The sequence below is a fragment of the Nicotiana tabacum genome, unplaced genomic scaffold, assembly GCF_000715075.1.
Source record: "Nicotiana tabacum cultivar K326 unplaced genomic scaffold, ASM71507v2 Un00011, whole genome shotgun sequence".
Classification (NCBI taxonomy): Eukaryota; Viridiplantae; Streptophyta; class Magnoliopsida; order Solanales; family Solanaceae; genus Nicotiana; species Nicotiana tabacum.
Window position 1 is genome coordinate 882397 of NW_027438249.1, and position 21108 is coordinate 903504.

Genomic DNA, 21108 nt, shown 5'->3' on the forward strand with positions numbered 1-21108 from the left:
CGTGATTTTTGTTTCGCGAAAATTACTCCAAAAGAAAATCAAAATAAAACAAAATGTCATCTGTGTACAATTTTGAGAATTTGCGTGACATTTTGAGTAATTATCTTTTTCCGTAAATGTTTACCTTGTTTTTAGTTATTTAAAAAAGTACAAAAATATAGGTCGCATGCATACTTAGAATTTAATTGTGCATGTAGGAATCAATTAAACCATAATTTTGGTTTTTAAGGGGGAAATCACAAAATATGCATTTTTATTCTAATTGTCGTCATCCTGTGATTTTTATTTTTACGTTCTAATTTGTGTGTTAATTATTGTTGAATGTTAATTAATATTTGGGTAGTTTAATTTTGGTTTTAATTTAATTAGGATTTTTGTTTAAATTAAAAGAATGAAAGGGGAGGAAAATACCGAATTTGGGCCAAAAATTGGTTTGAAAATCAGGCCCAATTCGTTACACTGACCCAGTCCACGACCTGGGTTTTCCAAGCAACGTCGTTTAGATGTATTTGATCTGAGCCATTCATCTCACTTCATCTAACGGCTCCAGGCTTTCCCCAGATACCCGACCCACTGGTACCCGGATTGACCCATTCCCAACGCTTAAACCAAACGACGTCGTGACTTAAATGACCTGATCCAGGCCGTTGGACGGATTTGATCCAATGGCCAGGATTAAGACACCCTTCCGTATATAACCTTAACACCTTACCCCCACGCCCCCCTAAACCGAACCCCCTTTTTTACCTTCGTCTCCAAACCTCGGAGACCAAACAAACCCTCCGCCTTCAACCACCATGCACCGCCCACCGGAAATCGCCTCACGGCGGTTCCGGTGGTCCAAACAACCCCATCTTCACACCATAGAACCCCATCACCCTCCTCTTTCTGAATCTACCTTTTATTGTCCTCGAATCCCAATAGTATGTCTCGAATATCAGATCGAAAACCAGTCAAAGACCTTAGTTCACCCGACGACCCCTAAATTAACACCCTTAGATCATCTAACCACCCCCAATCCAACACCAGTACCCGTTTGCATCGAATCATCTTCGAGCTTCTCGAATCTTCGTTTGAAGGTTCGAGCAAATCCCGGACATACCCCAATCCACCCTAAACTCACACCCTGGCATCCTCTGACCTCTCTTATACCTAAGACACACTGGTTTCCTTTCGAACCTGGTTGGAACCATTCGAACCCTAAAATCAAACCAAGAACCCTGGAAAACCAAAGCTGGAACTAGTCCAAAGGGGAGAAATTTGGGTGTCTAATGGACCTTAGTCGATGTGTTCTCAGTCGAGAACACTCGATTAAGGTCCCTTCGACCTCAAAAGAGTCGAGTCAAGTGTTCAACCTGGTTTCGTCTAGTCTTGTATTTGTTTAAGGTACTCCTTTCCTCCTCCCTTGTTCTTGGTGTTACGTCTAATTGTTGTTTAGATGGTTATAATTTAGCCTCGTTTGATTGATCCCATTGTGCCCCGTTAGACCTTTTTATTGGATCCAATTTTATTATCATTTTTCTGTTTATTGTCATTTGTTGTACGCTGTAACGTGTTATCGATTAGTCTGATATGTTTGAATGATAGAGTAGCATAAGAATTAGTCTGATGTTTAGTTCATTCTTGGTTGTGACCCCTCATGCTTCGTTTGTGTTCTGAATGATGTGTTAACATGTTTTCCTGGGTAATATTTGAGTTCAGATTTGAGCCTGTGGTCATTTTCAGTTCATTGAGCCTAACTTATGGTTCGTTTGTTCAGCCTGATTTAGTGAACCCCCCCCCCCCTTTGAAACTCTGCTGGTTGTTCCCTACTTTTGTACTCCAAATCTGTTTAGGGCATGTGCTGGTCAAGTTGCTCTCAGTCTATCTTGTCTTGATGAGTTTAAATATGTTTGTTTCCCCATTTATAGTTAGTTCAATATATGTTGCCCTGAACTCTTAGGTTTCATTCTAAATGCCATCTGATTTAGTATTTTTGAATTACTAGCTGATTTGAATTGATTGTAGTTGTTGTAACTAGTTGGGTTCAGTTTAGTGAATGAGTAGGTTTGAGTAGGTCGTTGATCAAAGTCTGTATCCAGCACTTAAGGGGTTTGGGTTAAGGCAGTAATATTAAGGGTTTTTCAGGGGCAATTTGGGAATGAAACAGTTAGGATAGTATTTTAGTGTTAGTGCTTTGTTAATGGGGGTGTTAATTAATACATTAATGGGGAACAAAAGGAAATGGGGGCTGATTAATTGGAAAAAGCAATCTTAGTGGCAAATTTAGTGGACATTTCTGATTTTTCAAAAGAGAGGGGTCGGGCAGCACTAAGTTTGAAAAAAGGGAAGACTTGTATAAAGGGAGATAGGATCAGAAGAAAGAGGAACAAGAAGAGAGAGCTTTGAAATAATTTTTGGGATCAGAGGGAAGGGTTTAAAAAAAAAACCAGAAAGGGCAGAAGGGAAAGGGAGAACACGTTTAGATCTAAAGAGAGATTTGAGAACCAAGAGAGGAAGCTGAAAACTCTTCTTCTCTTGCTTTTGTTTTGAAATCAGCATTAACCTGCTATTTTTTTTTCTGTCAAAACTTAGGTCTTTTCCTTTGAGTGTCCGAAAAATCAGAAACTGTATTCCATTGTTGTTTCGAATTCACCTATCACTGCCTGTTGATTAACATTGGTATTTCCGGGTCTCAGCTGAGTCTGCTGAGTCTGTTTGTTTGGGTGTTGGGTACTGTTTCATTAGGTTATTTCTGGTTTGTTCACTGGGGTTTATTTTGCTCTGCTGTTGCTGCTGTTGATTCTCCTACTTTCTTCTTCTTGTTGTGTTTTAACATCCAGGTACACACTCGAACTTTACACTGATGTAGCAGAAACAATGAATATGAAATGAAAGAAGCAAAGAATTTTAATCATTTGGTTCTGTAACTATAAGTCTTGTAAAGTGTTGGGAGATTATACGATTCTTTAAAGTTATAAGTCAATGGAAAATGCATTAGTTAGTTTGTACTTAATTGAAACTTAGTTCGTTTAACATTGTGATATATAGTTTGTTTAGTAGTATACATGATATAGCTATGTAATTCGTGAATGCACAAGTAGTTAGTATATTGATAATTAGACTTCATTTCCCGTTGTGTTTTTTACATATAGGGCGGGGGCTTTTAACTTTGCCAAATGCAACGCAGTTTTAATCTTTTGAGTGCTAACCTTATCAGACTCTGTTAGGCAGTTTATAGGACAAGGTTCGAATCCTATTAGTAGCATCTTCTAGTAATTAATTCCATTGATCTCGCTTAAATGAGCTAGTTTGAATTCAACTTGAAGAATGTTTAGCGTGAATTTAGCATTTTATTAATCTTGTATGTAATTTTCTTTAGCAAATTAAAAGCATGTTCGCCCATGGAATAAGGCACGAAACAATTCCCGCCTCGTAAATAATTAATCTGATAATTAATAAGAATCCGGAGTTGGCCAAGCATGTAATTTAATTAGCATGTATTTTCTTTCTTCCATTTTTAGAGACAAAGATAATAGAACAATGTAGTCGCTTTAGGTTTATCCTTTCAAAAAAAAACGAGACGAGCCTCGCCAAGTATAGATGCAAATTATGGGGCCCTCAATAATTAGTTGTAATAAATACTTAGAATTTGGGATGGACTGTTTAGTGAATGTCACTGCCTTCCTCAAAGATAATAACGCGTTAGACTCTTTAGGCGCGACTTAACTAAATTACATTCTTAAATTCGGGTGCGCATTTATGTGACCCAAATTCAAATCTCGACGGAGTCGGAATGTATTGACAACCACGGGTGCATTGATTGTGACGTGGTTCGAGATGCATTTTCACGATGTTGCAATTCTATAAAAAAAAAAATAATAAAAGCGGCTAAAACTTAATAAAAGCACACCAGTTATAACATGTATTAAATCAGATATTTAGTCATTATAACAATTTAAGCGACAGTGCTAGAACCACGGGATTCGAGGGTGCCTAATACCTTCCCTCGGGTCAACAGAATTCCTTACTTAGAATTTCTGGTTCGCAGACTTCATTTGGAAAGTCGAATATTTTCCTCGATTTGGGATTCAAGATAAACCGGTGACTTGGGACACCAAAAGCCAAACTTTTCCCAAGTGGCGACTCTGAAATAAATAAATAATCCCATTTCGAATATTGTCACTTAAATTGGAAAAACTCCCTCGCGCATTTACCCTTCGGGGCGGGCGCGCCAAAAGGAGGTATGACAGCATTTCAATGGCAACAAAATGTCAGGTAGATTTAAAACGACACGAAAAGGTTGTGACAAAATTTAGAAGCATAGGAAAAAGAAAGAATAGGTTGTTTCAATGACAAATTATTGCACAGATTACACCAATAACACGAAAAATTAACAGAAAGTACCAAAAAAAATAATTCTTTTAGCTGACCACAATTATAATACACATAACATAATTTTTCAGCTGGCTACAACTCCAACATATAGTGCATATGTGGTATGCGTACATATAGTGTAGACACTTTATACGAATACATATAAGAAACTATGGTTATTAGCCTCAGTGACTGCAGCAGTTCCTGTTGAAAGAATAAGCAAATTTTGCACAAATTTAGTCAGCATTGAACAACGATATCACCTTATTTGTCAGATTGTAAAGTAGCTATCCCAAATAACCAACATGCTGCAATGCTATTTTATAGATGATAAAAGGGATAACATTACATATTGGGAGCTCATAGAAGTACTGGTTGTTCTTAGCAATACTACATATACCATACCCTGACTGAATATAAGGGCAAACTCACACATATATCAGTGTGTGATATTATATCGGTGCGAAAATTTGCATATAAGCTCTAACATTTAAACTCATAAAGTTATATTGTAAAATGAGATGCAATGTAGTTGAAAACCATTTCAATGAAAATACATAGATACCAAGTTTGTATAAACTTGTAACTAATTGAAACAGAAATTTCGAACTTATAGTCCGCTAAGTATGTCCCATTTTTTGGGGAAGAAGGAAAACATGGTAGTACAGAAGGGAATTGCATATGCTGGACTATATAGTTTTACCTGCACATGTTTAATTTGCATGAACTAATTAACAAAATATAAAATTCGATTATGTCAATATTTGTTCCATACCAGTTTAGAAATCTTCCAACTTGAGGATATGGTGAATTTATCAGTATGACCGAGTTGTACCTTGTCGACAATGATAATCCTATATGACTCATTATGTTAGTAAAGAATTCACAATAAACCTCTTGGAATATCCAAAAAAAAGAGCGTAATGTTTTCCATACCAGCATAGGTGGTTCGCGTAATTCGTTTTGCTACAATTACTGCATATTCAACAACCTCTGCAGCGAGGATGCTTCCATCAGCATCGGCGAAGTCTTCTCACAGCGTAAGGATAGTAGGCCTCATACTACAGTAAAAGGAATGGACAATAACTGACACTATCCAATAAAAAAAAATACAAGTCTAACAATATTAGCAAGAGTAATAAAGATGGGGTCTAAATATAAAAATAGCAGAGACAATTCGGTAAGACCGTAATTCAAACAATGCTACAAGAAGTAAGTAACATGTTCGCGCAGGAGAGTGAAGGTTGGCAAAAAGGTTTTTTAAATGATGCAGCTTGCGTGTCTAAGCAAACAAATGCAGCATAACACATCAGTATACTCTCTTTGATGTTTGCTTTGGAATTGAAGGAATTTCTGGGCTGCATATGTAAGATTTTCTAAAAAAATTCTTGTTTGTAGCTTTATTTTTTTGATAAGTTTGTGTTTGTTCTGATTTTACTGTTAGTCGAATTGAAGGTTTTGATACTTAGCTTCAGTTTAATTTCTTCTCGTTATAGGGAAGAGTGGCGTTGTAGACAACTTAATTAGAATCGGTTTGGAGTTAATGACTTCTGGATTATGTAGTTGTCACTGTATTTTCTAAAATCTACGAAGCAAATACATCGGCAAAATATATATTATAGGGTCCAAAAAAGAGAACAAATAAATTACCTGATAGATTGCCGAGTATAAAGATTGAGAAGAGAATTTTTCTGCCTATATAGGCACTTAAGAACTTATATAAATATTTTTCCAGATGTTAACATATTGCACTTTATGTTTGTTTGTTAAGGTTTTTTTGTCAACCAAAAATATTTCTACAAAAAGTTGTAACTGACCTAGAAGAGGAAATAGGAGAGCATTTGAAGAAATGAGACACGTCTATCTAATATATTAGAGTTAGCTACACATTTAAATATTTTCCAATGGATAATCTTCTAAAATTTGTAACAAACTTTCTTAACTCGTATTATATATGAATCATGTTTTAACTACAAAAATGACGCAGACAGTAGAATATAAGGAGTTTTAATCTCCCATTGAGTAATGAAGTTTTCTTCACTACGATATATCAGATGATAGTAGTTAATGTTTACATTAAAAAAAGGCAATAACGAACAAATTAAAAAAAATAGTAATAGATACATTTCAGACTTCTTTGCATTTCTTTTCTCGTGAGCAGTACTGGATTTTACCTAGGCTAGTATACAGAATAAAAATTTGTACTAAACCATGGTGATCACTAAAATGTTGTACTTCAAAATGTCAAGACAAAGAGAAAGCTGGATTATGTCTGAAATTCTATACAGTTTCTTTTTGGAGATCTTATGTGTTGTTCTATTTATAGAAAGATCAAATTTGTTGAACAGAGAAGTAACGCATATGGCATAGATCAAGCTGAAGGTGCAATAGGAGATGGCTGAGATTATAATCTCATGACATTATAACTTTTTAATTAAAGGTATCTGACAAAAGTAATCAACTAAATAAGACGACATCGTCATACAGTATCTAGCTATATATTTGTAGCCAATTTTTTTTTGGAAGGAAGTAATAAAGTAAATAGAATGCCATCAGACTTACTTGGTATCCATTATGGTGATTTCACGACATTTGCTATTGTTAGCGCCAACATACTTTATCGAGCCACAGTTCACCACAATGGCAATTATGTCTGTGTAGTGGACATTGCAAGCGACTTATAATTTAGACCAATGTACACGGTCTCAGAATGTAAAGATACAAATAAATTTAATTGTCAGAAGGTATTACGCGTAAAATAATGGTTATCAAATTCCGTACTTCGCTGTTGCTCGTGCAAATATGCAAAGGGTACAGTATTCAACCTCGTCGGAGGTGGGAGCGGTGGGTCTTGTATGTTAGCATCTTTCACCTCTTCGACGACAGTAAATTTGTCAATAACCCATTCAAAACGGTTGATAGGTACTCCGTAGGGTAAAGGAACTCTCACTTTTGCAGTAGATATCAAGTAAGTGGAAAACGGGGTGAAGTTGTCTGCATACTTTTCTATGTCTTCCCTGTATAGAACAGCGGCTACTTGCTCTTCCTGCATTTTAATAGAATAATGACTTACTCAACTACCCTTGCGGAAGTGTATCCATATAAACATATGGATACATACAAATGCAACATATTGAAATATTAACATAGTAAAAAAGTACAGTATGAGCAGCCTGAAACTCATGAAAGACAATTGATAACTAATCTATACAAGATTTGCAATTTGTAGAGCGTTACTAAAAAAGGAGCCCGAGGAAGAATATTACTCAGTCATAAACGATAGCTGAAATTATTTCATACCATTGACGTAAAGTCAGCATGGCTCTTTGAAGTAAAGAATGTGTAGTTGAACTCCCCATTCTCAAATGTAGATCTCATCCACCAAAACTAAAGAGAATCCACAGTACTGCATCACAAAATCTGGAAATTAATTATATATGTCTAAAACGTTTAAATGAGGAAAAAAATTAACTCGGGAAGTTTTTTTGACAACCCCAAGAAATCTATATGTTTTAGCCACTTCTGTTATGAGGCCAATCTGAAGCTTCCACCACTTTTAGCTACTTTTCTTATGAGGCTACCATCTCAAGATTCTACCAACTGTTTTTTCTTTTCTACTTCTCAATTGGAATTTAGGGGCCAGGGGAAAACTAAATGCAAAGGATGTTGACAACATGAAAATGTGGACAACATTGTGGAAGAATAATAGCATAAACAAAGTTGTTATTGTAAAACCTTGTTACTGCTCGAGGCAACTTTGGATAAGATTAACGAAATTTCATTGTTAGTGTCACCAATAGTCCAGTAATAATGGTACAGAAAGTAAGTTAACAATTCCGTATGGATGAAACCAAATAGACCTATTACCAAGTGTGGTTTGTATTCCAGCGGCTACAAAGTAAAAAATTCTTTTGGTAAAAAGAAAAATTAAAATCATGTATACATTAGTTAATTGACAATTGGTATTACATGAGAAATGCATAGTGTAGCAGTCAAAAGGTTTACAGCAAGGTAGTAAATAAAATTAACTTCAAAGGATCACAAATTAGCAAGATAAATAATAAATTGAATACAATGTATGACTGCGAAAGAACATTAGCGTATTAGCTACTCGTATTATTATCAGCCAACTACTTAAAATGTTTCAAGGACACCAATATGATTTCAATAATCTGTCAATTATGAAAGTGTAAGTTTATTATCTTAGAGGAAACGTCTACATTTAATCCTTCAGCTTACTAAATAAAGGTATACCTGATCAGTTAACATAAGGAAAACAATATGGTTTCAACAATCTGTAAGTTGTGGATGGATAACTATGAAATGACACTCCTATGCCTAGGTATTTGCAACAAAATAAAGTCATATTCTTGAGATAATAGTACCTAATATTTAATTTGTATTATGTAAGTAATTTGTGAGCTGAAGTATTTTAATGAACTGTTTCTGGTATTATTAGCATTGTGGGGGGTGTATTCAACAAATAGACAATCTATCATATGTCTCGCAATTAAGAATGCTTCCATTTACTCTTTTGTTTGAAATAGTATATGTAATCTGATTTTAATGTGATTTTATGTTGTTTATTGTAATGCATAATTTGGATTTTAAAAAGGCTTCCTAAGATACAAATAGTAACTTCTTAGAACGTGATAGATCTCATATATCATATCTCGGAAGATAAATTTTAAGCTAGAAGTAATTAGAGGTACTTAATGACACACTTATCATCATATCTGACCACTACAAATATCTATTTTATTAGAGTGCGACCTTGGAGAATGAACATTGAATGAATGAAATAACTACCATCAAATTGGTCATGCCTTCCGAATTCTTATTCTTTAATTTCTTAAGATGTAAGAAGTTTAAGCAAATTCCTAACACGACGAATGCAAAGTGCACTGCAAATATATCCTTCTGGACAAATAAAGGACTATACATGAAGAAGTAAATAATCCAAAGAAGAAATTCCAAAGTTTGGTACCACAATTTTTGTCTGAAGAACCACATATCAGACAGACATGAATGGTAAATGGAATATCTACTTTCATAGATTATCTCAAACATTTAGTTCCTCACATAGCCAGTGTGAGAGAAACGATGACACTTGTGATTACCTAAGTTGATGGATCTCTTTCTTTTCTTTCAATTAAACAATAGTAGCTATTGCAATTATATTTGAACCAGTAGAATAAGAAATAACAAGGTAGTTAGAAGATTACTCTTTCGTCTCGGACAACAACAATCTGGAATCGCGTCTTTCCATCTTTACTTTGCCTTGGTCGAGGCTTCTCAATGAGTTGTACCTTTGACGTCCACTCTTTTGTTTGTGGAGTGATCCTATCAATGGTTAATCTATGCTCCATGTATTATGCAGACTCTACATTAGGGACAAAAAGAAGACATCATCAGTATATATCAAAAGATAAAAAATAGGTACGCACAAATAATAAAATGGATGAAATTTTATATTTAATAATTATATGCAATGATAATTAGCACAAGAAGTTGGCATTGTTAGTTAAAAAGCTTATTCATGGCTAATTGGCTTGTCCCTGTATACCTAATGACTCTGTAGAACCTAACAAATTGTTTTTTCTCATGTAAAGTTCAGTTGCAGTAAACTCTCAAGTTTTGCAAACATTTATATTTTATAAAATATAGAGGTACATCTGTTTAAAAATATTTCTATCATCTTTTAGATTGTGAAATAATTACATATAGGAACAGTTCTCCACCAGTGTATTAAGTCGACTGTCCAAGTATTGCCCTTTAGCTCCAGCAGTATGTACCAAATTTTCATGCGAAAATGCCTCTGCACGACCATCATAGCCAATGCCACATCCTCGTATAGATTCATCTTTGTTGGAGCAGTCATGTGCGAAAAGAGCATCAGCTATCGTTTCATCGCTTGAGCGAATACAAGCTGATTGCTATCGACCAGATTGCACATGATCAGTATTCTTCGTGAGTTGTTTCCTTTTTTTTTTGCTAGGATACTATCTGTTCTTGTCGCAATATCCTCATAAAGTAGCTTTTTCGATGATTTCTTTGTAGACAATGTTATCCGTGTAGTGATCGTCCTCCCTACCTGGTATAGTGGGTCGGATTAGCACTTTCACACAGTTCGAACTCTTTGATCTAGACAAAGCCACATAAAGTTGACCGTGCGAAAACACAGGTTCTAGCAAATAAACTCCAACAAAATCTAATGTCTGACCTTGCGCTTTATTTATAGTCATTGCAAAGCACAGTCTTATAGGAAATTGTGTCATTTTAAACGGAATAGGCATTTTTTCATCTTGGGATGCTAATAATGGTATCCTAGGGACAAACACATGTGTATTTTTCAAGTGACCAACTAAAATATTGGCGCTAATGACATGCGATTTAAAATCATAGCAAGTCAAACGTGTTCCATTACATAAATCATCACACGGATTTAAATTTCGTAATAATATAATTGGGCAGTTTTGTTTCAATGTCAATTTGTAAGGAGGCAGACCAGGTGGATTTAAACTGTGCAACAGATCCTCAAATTGTGATTGATCATGAGGTTCAATAGTTTCATCAATACCAATAAAAGTTTTTGATTCTTCTGGGAAGCGAGCAACAAGCATGTCATTGATATCGTCGACGAAATCATTCTTAGTTGTTAAGATAACACGGGAACTTGTATAGGATGAGGAGGAAAAAATTGTATGCACGTCTGGATAAGTTATCGCGAATAATTTATCCAAAGATTCCTTTTCGGTTGTATAAGGAATGATCAAAGAAGTTGGAATTTCAATCTTGTTTGTTGAGTTTATTTTTTCTTCTCCGTTTCCTATTCGCAACAAATAATTACAAAATGAAGGGTCATCTTTCGCTCTCATATTTTCGAATAATCGCAGCCTTTCAAGTTCTTCCCAAATATGAGAATATAGTAAACTTTCGTTAATGAAATCTTCCTTTTTTCCGTTCCGAACTACTGGCAATGTCTGCCTGAAGTCACCTCCGAAAACTACAACTTTTCCACCGAATAGTATCGTTGAATCCATTAAGTCTTTTAAAAGTAAATCAAGCAGTTCGATCGTTCTCTTTTTCACCATAGACACTTCATCCCATATAATTAATTTTGCATCCTGAATCAAACAGGCAAGTGAGCTTTGTTTGCTGATGTTGCAGGTCACATTTTCATCAGTATTTATAGGAATTTTAAAACGTGAATGTGCAGTTCGTCCACCAGGAAGTATAGATGCAGCTACGCCGGAAGTGGCAGTTGCCAATGCTATATACCTTTTAGATCGTACAATTACCAACAATGCACGATATAAAAAGGTTTTCCCTGTTCCTCCAGGTCCGTCTATGAAGAATGCCCCAGCTTTGTTTGAAAAAATTCTCTCTATAATTATATTGTAAGCTTTAAGCTGATCTTTATTCAACTTTTTGTGTAATAGTATATCCTCATTAGTAACCGCGATAGTCCTTTCGAAGTGTACCTTCTTTGCCTCTTTTGCCGCTACAGAAGGCCTTATTGTTTTAGGAATGAGTTGATATTTATTTATGTCACCACCCATAGAGTGTAATATGTCGTTAATATGGTTTAAAACTCGGTATCGAATATCGTTTTTCTGAATATTGGGTACCAACGTATAATCCTCGGACATGTGCTCTTCAAATTGTTCCCAGAGTTGTCTTGGATTAGTAGGATTACAATAAATCAGTAATGTAGCAAATAAATGTCGCAAACTGTATGGCATCTGGTAACTTGCTGCTTCTGACATGCATTCAAGCAAACTATTGTCGCTTTGTAGCAATCCTCGTTTTTCCACTGATTCTCTAAAGGTGCTACAAGGTTCTCCATTAACAGTTAGCAAATCATTATATGATTTTGGTCCTCTAATAGTCATTAATAGCATTCTAAGATAATATTGTTCACCTTCTATTGGATGACATGTTACAACACGACCAATAGCATATCGTTGTTTCCGAGGTGTCCACATCCTCTCTGTTGCAGACCAAACAAAATGTTGAGGGAATTCCTGGTATAATAGATTGAGCTTCATAGCCTCTGCATTTGTTCTATTCATTTCGAAAAATTGTGTTAACATCGTCTGGTTAATCAACGGATTATTTACAAGTGTATCTACATTTGCGCTACTTCTGAATGAAACAAATTGTTGTCCTTTAAGATGAAGTTGAAGAGAGCATACAGTCGGTGACATTTCACTAATGGAGAAACCGTACAAGCGCCACATAGCTTCGGGAGGCGACACCCATCTAGCAGACTTGTATTCCTTTATTTCATCTACTTCTGTGTTGGTATCATTATTATGTATTAAAAACGCAATCTTATCATGACCTTTACATATATACTTATAGAGATACTTAACGATCTTAATATCAGAGCATATCTCGACATTCACATGGCAGTCAAATTTTCCCAGCAAAAAAGGATTATATGGAACAACCCATGAGTTATCCAAGTATTGTTCTCTTATTTTTACCACTAGTCCTGTATTGCGTCTTCTATAAATTGGGTAAGATTCTACTCCTTTTGATGTCTGGTCCGCAAAGCTTTTTGGATATTTGAATTTACAGTAGCCTTTTTTCTTCATACAAGAGTTTGTTAGGTTTAGATTGCCGCATGGACCATGCATCATGTGTTTAAGAACAAGCGAATATAAATCTGGTTCTGCATTTTCATCAGGTATTTCAGCATGAATAATATTATCGTAAGCCTCTGGGGTAAGTAACTTGTATTCATTAGTTAATATTATAAGAAAATGAGCGTGTGGTAAACCTCGCTTTTGGAACTCTACAGTATACATAAAAGCTGCTACCTTTCCAAAGATATTTCGCTTTAGTATATCATTTTTGAATTCTTCTATTTTCGCTCTAAATACACGGCTGATCAAATCAGGCCTATTATGTGCCTCATCAGTTGAGATTAAATGTTCCTTTATTTCCATCCAAGAGGGATTATATGTCATAGTTATAAATAAATTAGGTTTACCGAAATGCTGCACGAGCGCAATAGCATCCATGTACCATTGTCGCATATCCCGCGGCCCTCCTATAAAAGAGCTTGGAAGTAAATTTTGTTTCCTGATATTAGAAGCACCGCGTTCACCTAATCGCAAGATGTCAAGAAGTCCTTGCAGCATAGCCATCCTGAATAAATCTTGATTGAACGCTGCGAAATCCAACCTTTGTGTTTCGAGTTTAATGTATTCATCAACTGAATACTGCTGAAATATTCTTCGGGTATGCAATATTTCATCTTCATCGGCATTTCTCATTTGTAATTTGTAACAATAATACTCACGAACAGAAACTGTATCTCTTCGTCGCTGCCCTTTTTTAAGAAGTTCAGCTTCCATTTCAAGATATTCGTCAAGTGACGTAACATTTCTTATACTTGGTACCTCTTCGTGATGCACAATTCGTAAGAACGCATGACAATTTGCTGGGAGCTTCTTAATACCACAATACCATCCACTTTGCCCTAGCGGAAATAATAGCAGATATTGCAATGCATCATAACATCCATAATAGTAATTCACTATTTGTGTTCGATCAGTGCGAGGGTAAATTTGAATATGTGGTGCGTTAAAGGCTGCGCTATCATTTTCCTCGGTCCATATTGCTGCAATTTCATATGAAGTCGGCAAATTATATACTCTCTGGTCCAAATTTAAGTCGCATTTGAGGGCTATGTGGAAATCTTGAAAGTTCGGTATATGTACCAAGGACCGCAAAAACACAGAGTATGGATTTATTGATAATATATCCATCAATTCTTTCACTACTGATTCGTGGATTCTGGCGGAACATGCCATCCTGTGTGCCAGCTCATTGCAGTTATCGTAAAAGTACAACTGTATATTTCTTGGTTTGTCATCTGTAGGGTGCAAATTATTTATCCAATGGTACATCTTCCCTTGAACTCTGAAGGTGTAGATACCAGAATTTCTTTTTGCTAAATCTTTTTCATACTTTACACCAAGTGATGTGAACGCAAAAAGATTATTATACGTTCTAATGTACGTTCGGAAGTGTTTGGACTCCATACTGTTTCCAAGAAATAAATTACGCAGTTTGGTAGGCATTTGATGAGAAGTTAACTTTATTGTCCCACTGCCACAGCAAAATGTAGGCGGTTCATACTGAAATCTCTTTGCTGAGCAAAATTTGCAGATTGGAACTTTCTTCAGTGGAACATAGTTTGAACGCAGCTGACCGATAATTGGACAAGACTTTGTAGTGGGTGTACGACCTATATATTGGAAATAGACCGTTAAAATTAAGGTGAACCAGAGGAAATAATTAGTGTTTCAGCAGACAGAAAACCAAACAAACCTCTAGGCGTAACTACTTCGGAGTTTTTGTTACGTAGTTCCCCGGATACTGCTGACGTTGAACCTAAGACCAAGTTGGGTGGTCATTAGATGGCACAAAATGATGGCAAGTAGTGTAAAAGTAAGTGTAGAAGGCGGCATACTCACCTTTTTCATAGGTAGAAAGTGGACGCAATACATCTATTTCGTTACCCATAGCAGAAGGCAGAGGATGATTCTTACACGTATTAAAAGCTACATCGAAGAGAAAGCATAGAGGAAGTTAACTATTTAAAATGAGAGATAACGCTGCGAGACAAGGTCAAAGCGATTTTGTACGGAGAATCGTATGTTCTAACCTGGATACAGAATGTAAGAAGTGTTCGTAGAGCATTCAGGTGGATCCATTATTCCAGTCAAGCGATCCACAGTTATTTTCTCAGGAGGTGTGCGTGTCTTTGACTCTTGGTATTTAAGTCGGCGCTGTAGCAGCAACTTCTGTTTTTTCTCTGCTGACATGGCTTTATATTTTTCATGTCGGTTGACATTCCTATCCGTTTCTGATAGGGGGCGTTTGTTTTTTTGTGTATGATCCATCAGAACCGTAGTACCTACTCTTAAATGATACTGCGCAAACTATCATAGCCTTTTAACATTGTATTAATTTTTATCACTGACATGCATATCACACGGCAAGAAGTGACAAAATTGAGGCTATCTTTGAGCAGATATAGTTACCCCAAGGAATAAAATATGGGAGGCGATTCATAATGTCATTGTATGTTTTAAAAAAAAAGGTACGCTTTGACTATTAGTTTTTGCATAAGTGACATTAGAGTCAGCTGAATACCTCTGAGCTTTCTGATCAATTTTTGTACCTATAGGGAGAACAATTACGATAATTTTTTAGGTTTTTTTTCTTCGTATTATAACATCCGCTCAAAGGTACTTTTCCAAAGGTAAAGCTTCGCTAACTAAGCGGGAAAATCTAATCAAAACATGACCCGAAGTGAAATAAAAGAAAATGGACACCATGAGACCACACCATAAATGAAAAAGCGAATATGTCAAGCCAAACTTTTTGTTACGCACATAAATCAGTTAACAAACAAAAAATAAACAAAATAATTGTACAAAAGAAAATGGTGGACAACAACAACTACTAAAAGAAGATACTTGGTTACCTTACAGTGTTGAACTTCTTCTGCAAGTGTGTTGGTTGTACTGAACGTAAGAGAAACGTCAACAATTCTACAAAAATAAAAAACAATTTCAGTCATGGTCAACATACAGAACATGTTGGGCATCGAAGATACTCTTAGAAATAATTCTGTACGGAAATTGTAACGTCACTGTCTCAAATGTAATGGTACAACGAAGAAAAAAGGTTGTTGGTGTGTGCTACTGGGTTATTCCATTAGTTTATGATGTGGACTGATTGACCGATCAAAGTAACATGTAATTCACCAATTTTCATCGAAGAACCTTTCAAGATTTTAAAAAAGAGAATTTCTTACAGACTTTGGCAACAGTGTATTATCGAAGCAAACATTAAAAGATAATGTTGGTTCAATTCATCTACGTAGGTGGAAGCAAATTGTTTCCCCTTTCTCTCCCTTATTTGTTTGTGTTCTAATAGATAATAATCACTGAAAATATCATTCTGGCACATTAACGGACACATAAAATAGGCTGACTTGTCTGACAAAATAAACAATTTTTCCTAATTTCATTATCTCAGTTGATGTTATATTCATTCTCTTAAATACAGTGCTTTCTTCTTACACTTGGAGAACTCATGATGCACTAATTTACTTTAAATTCTTTCCCGCTCTACGTTAGAAAGGCTATCAGTACTTCGTATGACTCTTCCAAGATACAATGATGCAAAAAACCAAATGTAGTTACATACTCCCACCAAGTATCCTCGTAATGTAGATCACAAAGGCTAAATTTCTGTTGTTTATTCAGTAGATCCAAATTTAACAGGTCGACATCAGACTTTCTCCAGGAACATGCTTGGAATCTTGGAGCCATTCAGTTGGAGATAAGTTATTTTTCATTTTCTTCTAACACATCATATAATACAACACCCAGGTAAAATTATCATGGTAAAATAATATGATTTTTCCAGCAAGATTTTGGTACTGTACCTTGGTTGCTGATAAGGAAAAATAACTGAATTAAATCATTGTCCCAAGCAAAAATCAATCACCAAATGTTCTGAAGGAAAAATTACAAAATTTTAACACCTCATTTATCTGCATCCATCTGTAAATTTTATGGCATGTTTGATGCCAACCACTTATCTCTACGTTTCTAAAACTTATTCAAGTAAATTTAACATGAAAAGAAAGATGCAAGTTACAAAGTCTTGTTACATATTTCCATATCACTTCATATATTATAGCCTAATTATACTAACACAACAACAATGCCTTGGAAATTTGCACAGGCATGAGTAGACTTACAAAGCATACCCAACATCCATCTTTATGTCCCTTCCACAGGCCAACAAAAAAGCTGGTCACTCATCCTAGACTACAATTTAACCAACGAGAAAATAAGGAGGGTGGGGAGACAAGCTACCAGTGACATGGTAAATAAGAATTTACTAAAATATTCTTTTAAACATTATTCCCAGATTTTCCCACAATTATTTATGGTCTAATTGGTGGGCCTTTTGTTTTAATCTTAAAGGGTGTCACACCTCCTTTTTCCGCCCCCGCGGGGTGCAAGGAGTTTTTTCCAATTAAAGGACAGTCGAAACGGGATTTATTTATTTATTTCAGAGTCGCCACTTGGGAGATTTAGGGTGTCCCAAGTCACCAATTTTAATCCCGAATCGAGGAAAAGAATGACTCCATATTACAGTCTGCATACCAGAAATCCGGATAAGGAATTCTGTTAACCCGGGAGAAGGTGTTAGGCATTCCCGAGTTCCGTGGTTCTAGCACGGTCGCTCAACTGTTATATTCGGCTTGATTATCTGATATAATACGTATTATAAACTTATGTGCAAATTTTATCCTTTAGCCGCTTTTATTATTTTTTATTTATTGTTATTATTTTACGAAGAATTGCAACATTGTGAAAACGTATCTCAAACCACGTCGCAATCAATGCACTCGTGGTTATCGACACATTTCGACTCCGTTGAGATTTGGATTTGGGTTACATAAATGCACACCCGTATTTAAGAAAATAACATTGTTAAATACGCGCCTAAAGCGACTAGCGTATCCTTATTTTTGGGTAGGGCCATGAAATTTGCTAAAACGGCTCCTCCCGAATTCTAAGCAATTAAATGTACATTTATTGAGGGCCCCGCAATCTATACATTTTATTAAGCGAGACTCATCTCATTTATTTTAAATGGACAAATCTTAAAGCGACTACATTTTTCTATAAAAATTAGTCTCTAAAATAAAGAAAAAAAATCCTAATTAATTACTAGCTTTTATTTTATTTATTTAAGAAAGCATGACATACTAATTGCTAGATTAATACAAATATTGATGAAAAGGAATTTTATTTAAAAAAATTAGAAATTATAAATAAAATAAAAATTTGACAACTAATATTTAAAAGAATCAAATACAGCTAGATTAAAACCCAGCATTGTTATAAAAAAAACTATTGAGATTAATTATTCACGACCATTTGAAACTAGATTTTAACCATAATTACTAAAGCTTTTTAGAAAGTCTTTTAGACTTAAACGAAGTTTCTAATCTTTCCTGAACTCAAATGCCTTAATGCCTAATTTACGAAATTTAATTTAAATTCATGTCTTAGCTAAATTTAGCTAGCTTTTCATGATTAACCTACTGTTGATAATCTTGAAACCTTCATAACTAGTGAATTAACCTGTTTTGCCGAACTGATTCATTAAAGACTAACTTATGTTATTTTTTCTTATTCCAATTATTATTTAGTAATACATGAAATAGCTTAAATACAATCAACAAAAGGAATAAAGAAAAACGGAATTAAAACTTCAAAATTTCATTCTTCATATGTATTCATGGTTCATATTTCGGATTACAATAACCAGCGTGTCAGTTGTGTACCTGATATTGGAAGCAAAAGAAAATGAAGATGAGAATCAGCAGCAGTAATAACAGTACAACACAGCAACAACTGCCCAGCAACAGTAAAAACCCAGTAACAGACCGGTGGAGTAGTAATCCCAAAACAAATGCTTCCAACTTTTATGAAACAACAACAATTAATGTTGATTTCAAACAATGAAAGAAAGCAGAAGATTTTTTAGTTTTTTTTTTATTTGAAAGTTTGAATATTTTTCGGAATTTTTCTCTCTTAAATATTCAACTCTTTTTTTTTCCTCTTATTCTCTGTCCATTTTTTTCTCCCCCATCTGATTCAAGACTTCTCCCTATTTATAACACATTCCCAACCCCTTTAATTAACTAAAATCAATCCCTTTCCCGTACCAAACCCATTATATTCCCACTCATCCCCATTACATTAAATAAATATATCATCACCACCCCATTATATTTTGTCCCCCATGCTTTACTAAACAAATATAAGATTCCTCCCCACTAAATTTTGTCTTGTCCCCCCTTTATATTAAACAATTATATCACAACCCACCCCATTACATTTTGTCCCCCATGCTTCATATAAAAAATTACAAAATGTACAATTCCTAAACTACCCCTCCGACCTTATTGCAATTACTATTTTACCCCCAAACATACTGCGATTTACCAAATTACCCCATCAGCTATAACAAATCAATTAATCAAACTCAACCAAAATATAGTCAATATGACCAATTTCTACATAAATTCAAACAACAAATCTCATGAACATGATTTCTTCAACATTTCAACAACAAATCACATGAACATGATTGAACAACAAAGAACAACTAAAATTTGATTGAACAATATTTTTAGCAACAAACAAACCTATTTTCAGATTCAACAACAACAACAACAACAACAACAAACAAGTATATTCAAATTTCTAAATTCAATAATATTGAACTTAAAATCAACTCTAACAACATTACAACCAACAATTCCTATATTAAACTTAAACAAGATTACGAGACAAATTCAAGAAATAATCATAAATGATAAACAAGAAATCAAACTATACAAATTTCGGATTCAAGATCAACCAAACAAAGTATGAACATGAATGAAAATATTTAATAACAATAACAAACAAACTTTGTTCAAACTTCGAATTAAACTTAAACAAAACAAATAAACATATTCAAATCACTAATCTTCAAATAATCAACTAATCTTTCTTAAATTAAATCCAACAAAACTTATAACAAAGATGCATGATCCAAAAATTAAAACCAAAACATAACTTCACATTAAATTACTAAATTAAAAACGAACTTCAAACAAGATGAACACGAACTAAATCTATATTAACAACAAACAACAGATTTGAACGATTTAAACTAATACCTTTATATATTAAAACTAAACTAACAATTTCTTTTTACAAAAATAAATAAAATTAACATGAAATAAACTGAAAAATAATTAATTAAATTTTCATTTGAATCTGAAAATTAAACCAACAAAACACATGAACAAACTAAAAAAAATTAATTCAACGATGAACAAAACAAGAATGTTAAATCCAAATCTTAAACCCACTAACCGGATCGAAACGACGATCGAAGAAGATGGTCGTTTGGCATCGTTTGAAGACGACGCAGCAGCTACAGTAGCAGTTCCAGGAGCAGCAGCTCAACACGATGGAACAGCAGCAGTAACACGTCGGAGCAGGCAGCAGCGCGACATAGTAGCAGCAGCGCGAATGGAGACGAAGACGCAGCGGCAGCCATGGGAGCTCGAGTTCGAGCTCGATGAAGCTCGTCCATAGCTGGTCGTAGCAAAAGCAATCAGCAGCATGACGGAGCAGCAGCGGGCAGCAGCAAAACGCAGCAGTGGGCAGCAGCAAAACGCAGCAGTGGCGGACAGCAACATCTCCAAGATTGTTGCTTCTTCTTCTTCACCTCATGTTGCTCGTTGGTTTTCTGTCCAGCGGCGACGAGGTGGTTTAGAATCAGCTGCTCGACGGGCAGCAGCAGTAGAAGAAGCAGACGATGCAGCAGCGGGCAACAACAGTAGAAGAAGCAGACGATGCAGCAACAACTACGAAGAAGCAGACGATGCAGCAGCGCGACGGGGTTCGACGGAGTGTTGGCTGCATTTTTTATTGAAGAAAGAAGATGAAGGAGTTGCGCGTGTGTGAGTGTGTTGGAGGTGTGAGGGACGGGGGGAATGGCAACAGCCATGGCTGCCATGGGAGGGGAGCTAGGGGTGTTTTTGGAGAAGAAGAAGATGAGGAATGGGGGGGGATGGGTTTTTAGTTTTTAGGGTTTTTCTTCTTTTCTTTTCTTTTTTTTTTTGTTTTGTTTTGTAAA

The 21108-nt window shown here is 35.3% G+C and overlaps 1 protein-coding gene and 1 long non-coding RNA gene across 3 annotated transcripts; both read right to left on the reverse strand.

Annotated features, from left to right (window-relative positions):
* Positions 1-5130: 5130 nt before the first annotated feature.
* On the reverse strand, positions 5131-7361 carry LOC142178877 (uncharacterized). 2 transcript variants are annotated; one of them, XR_012707077.1, is made up of 4 exons: positions 7307-7361; positions 6919-7009; positions 5293-5417; positions 5131-5210 (listed from the first exon to the last, which is right to left on the reverse strand). It is a non-coding gene; the product is annotated as an uncharacterized LOC142178877 (long non-coding RNA). The 2 variants fall into 2 exon arrangements; XR_012707076.1 differs by lacking the exon at positions 7307-7361 and having other exon boundaries at positions 6919-7291.
* A 3021-nt stretch (positions 7362-10382) lies between these two features.
* LOC107789465 (uncharacterized) lies at positions 10383-15200 on the reverse strand. The gene is made up of 4 exons (XM_075248653.1): positions 15041-15200; positions 14850-14936; positions 14704-14766; positions 10383-14620 (listed from the first exon to the last, which is right to left on the reverse strand). The coding sequence occupies exons 1-4, from the start codon at positions 15198-15200 to the stop codon at positions 10383-10385; spliced, it is 4548 nt and encodes a 1515-aa protein (XP_075104754.1).
* Positions 15201-21108: the final 5908 nt, after the last annotated feature.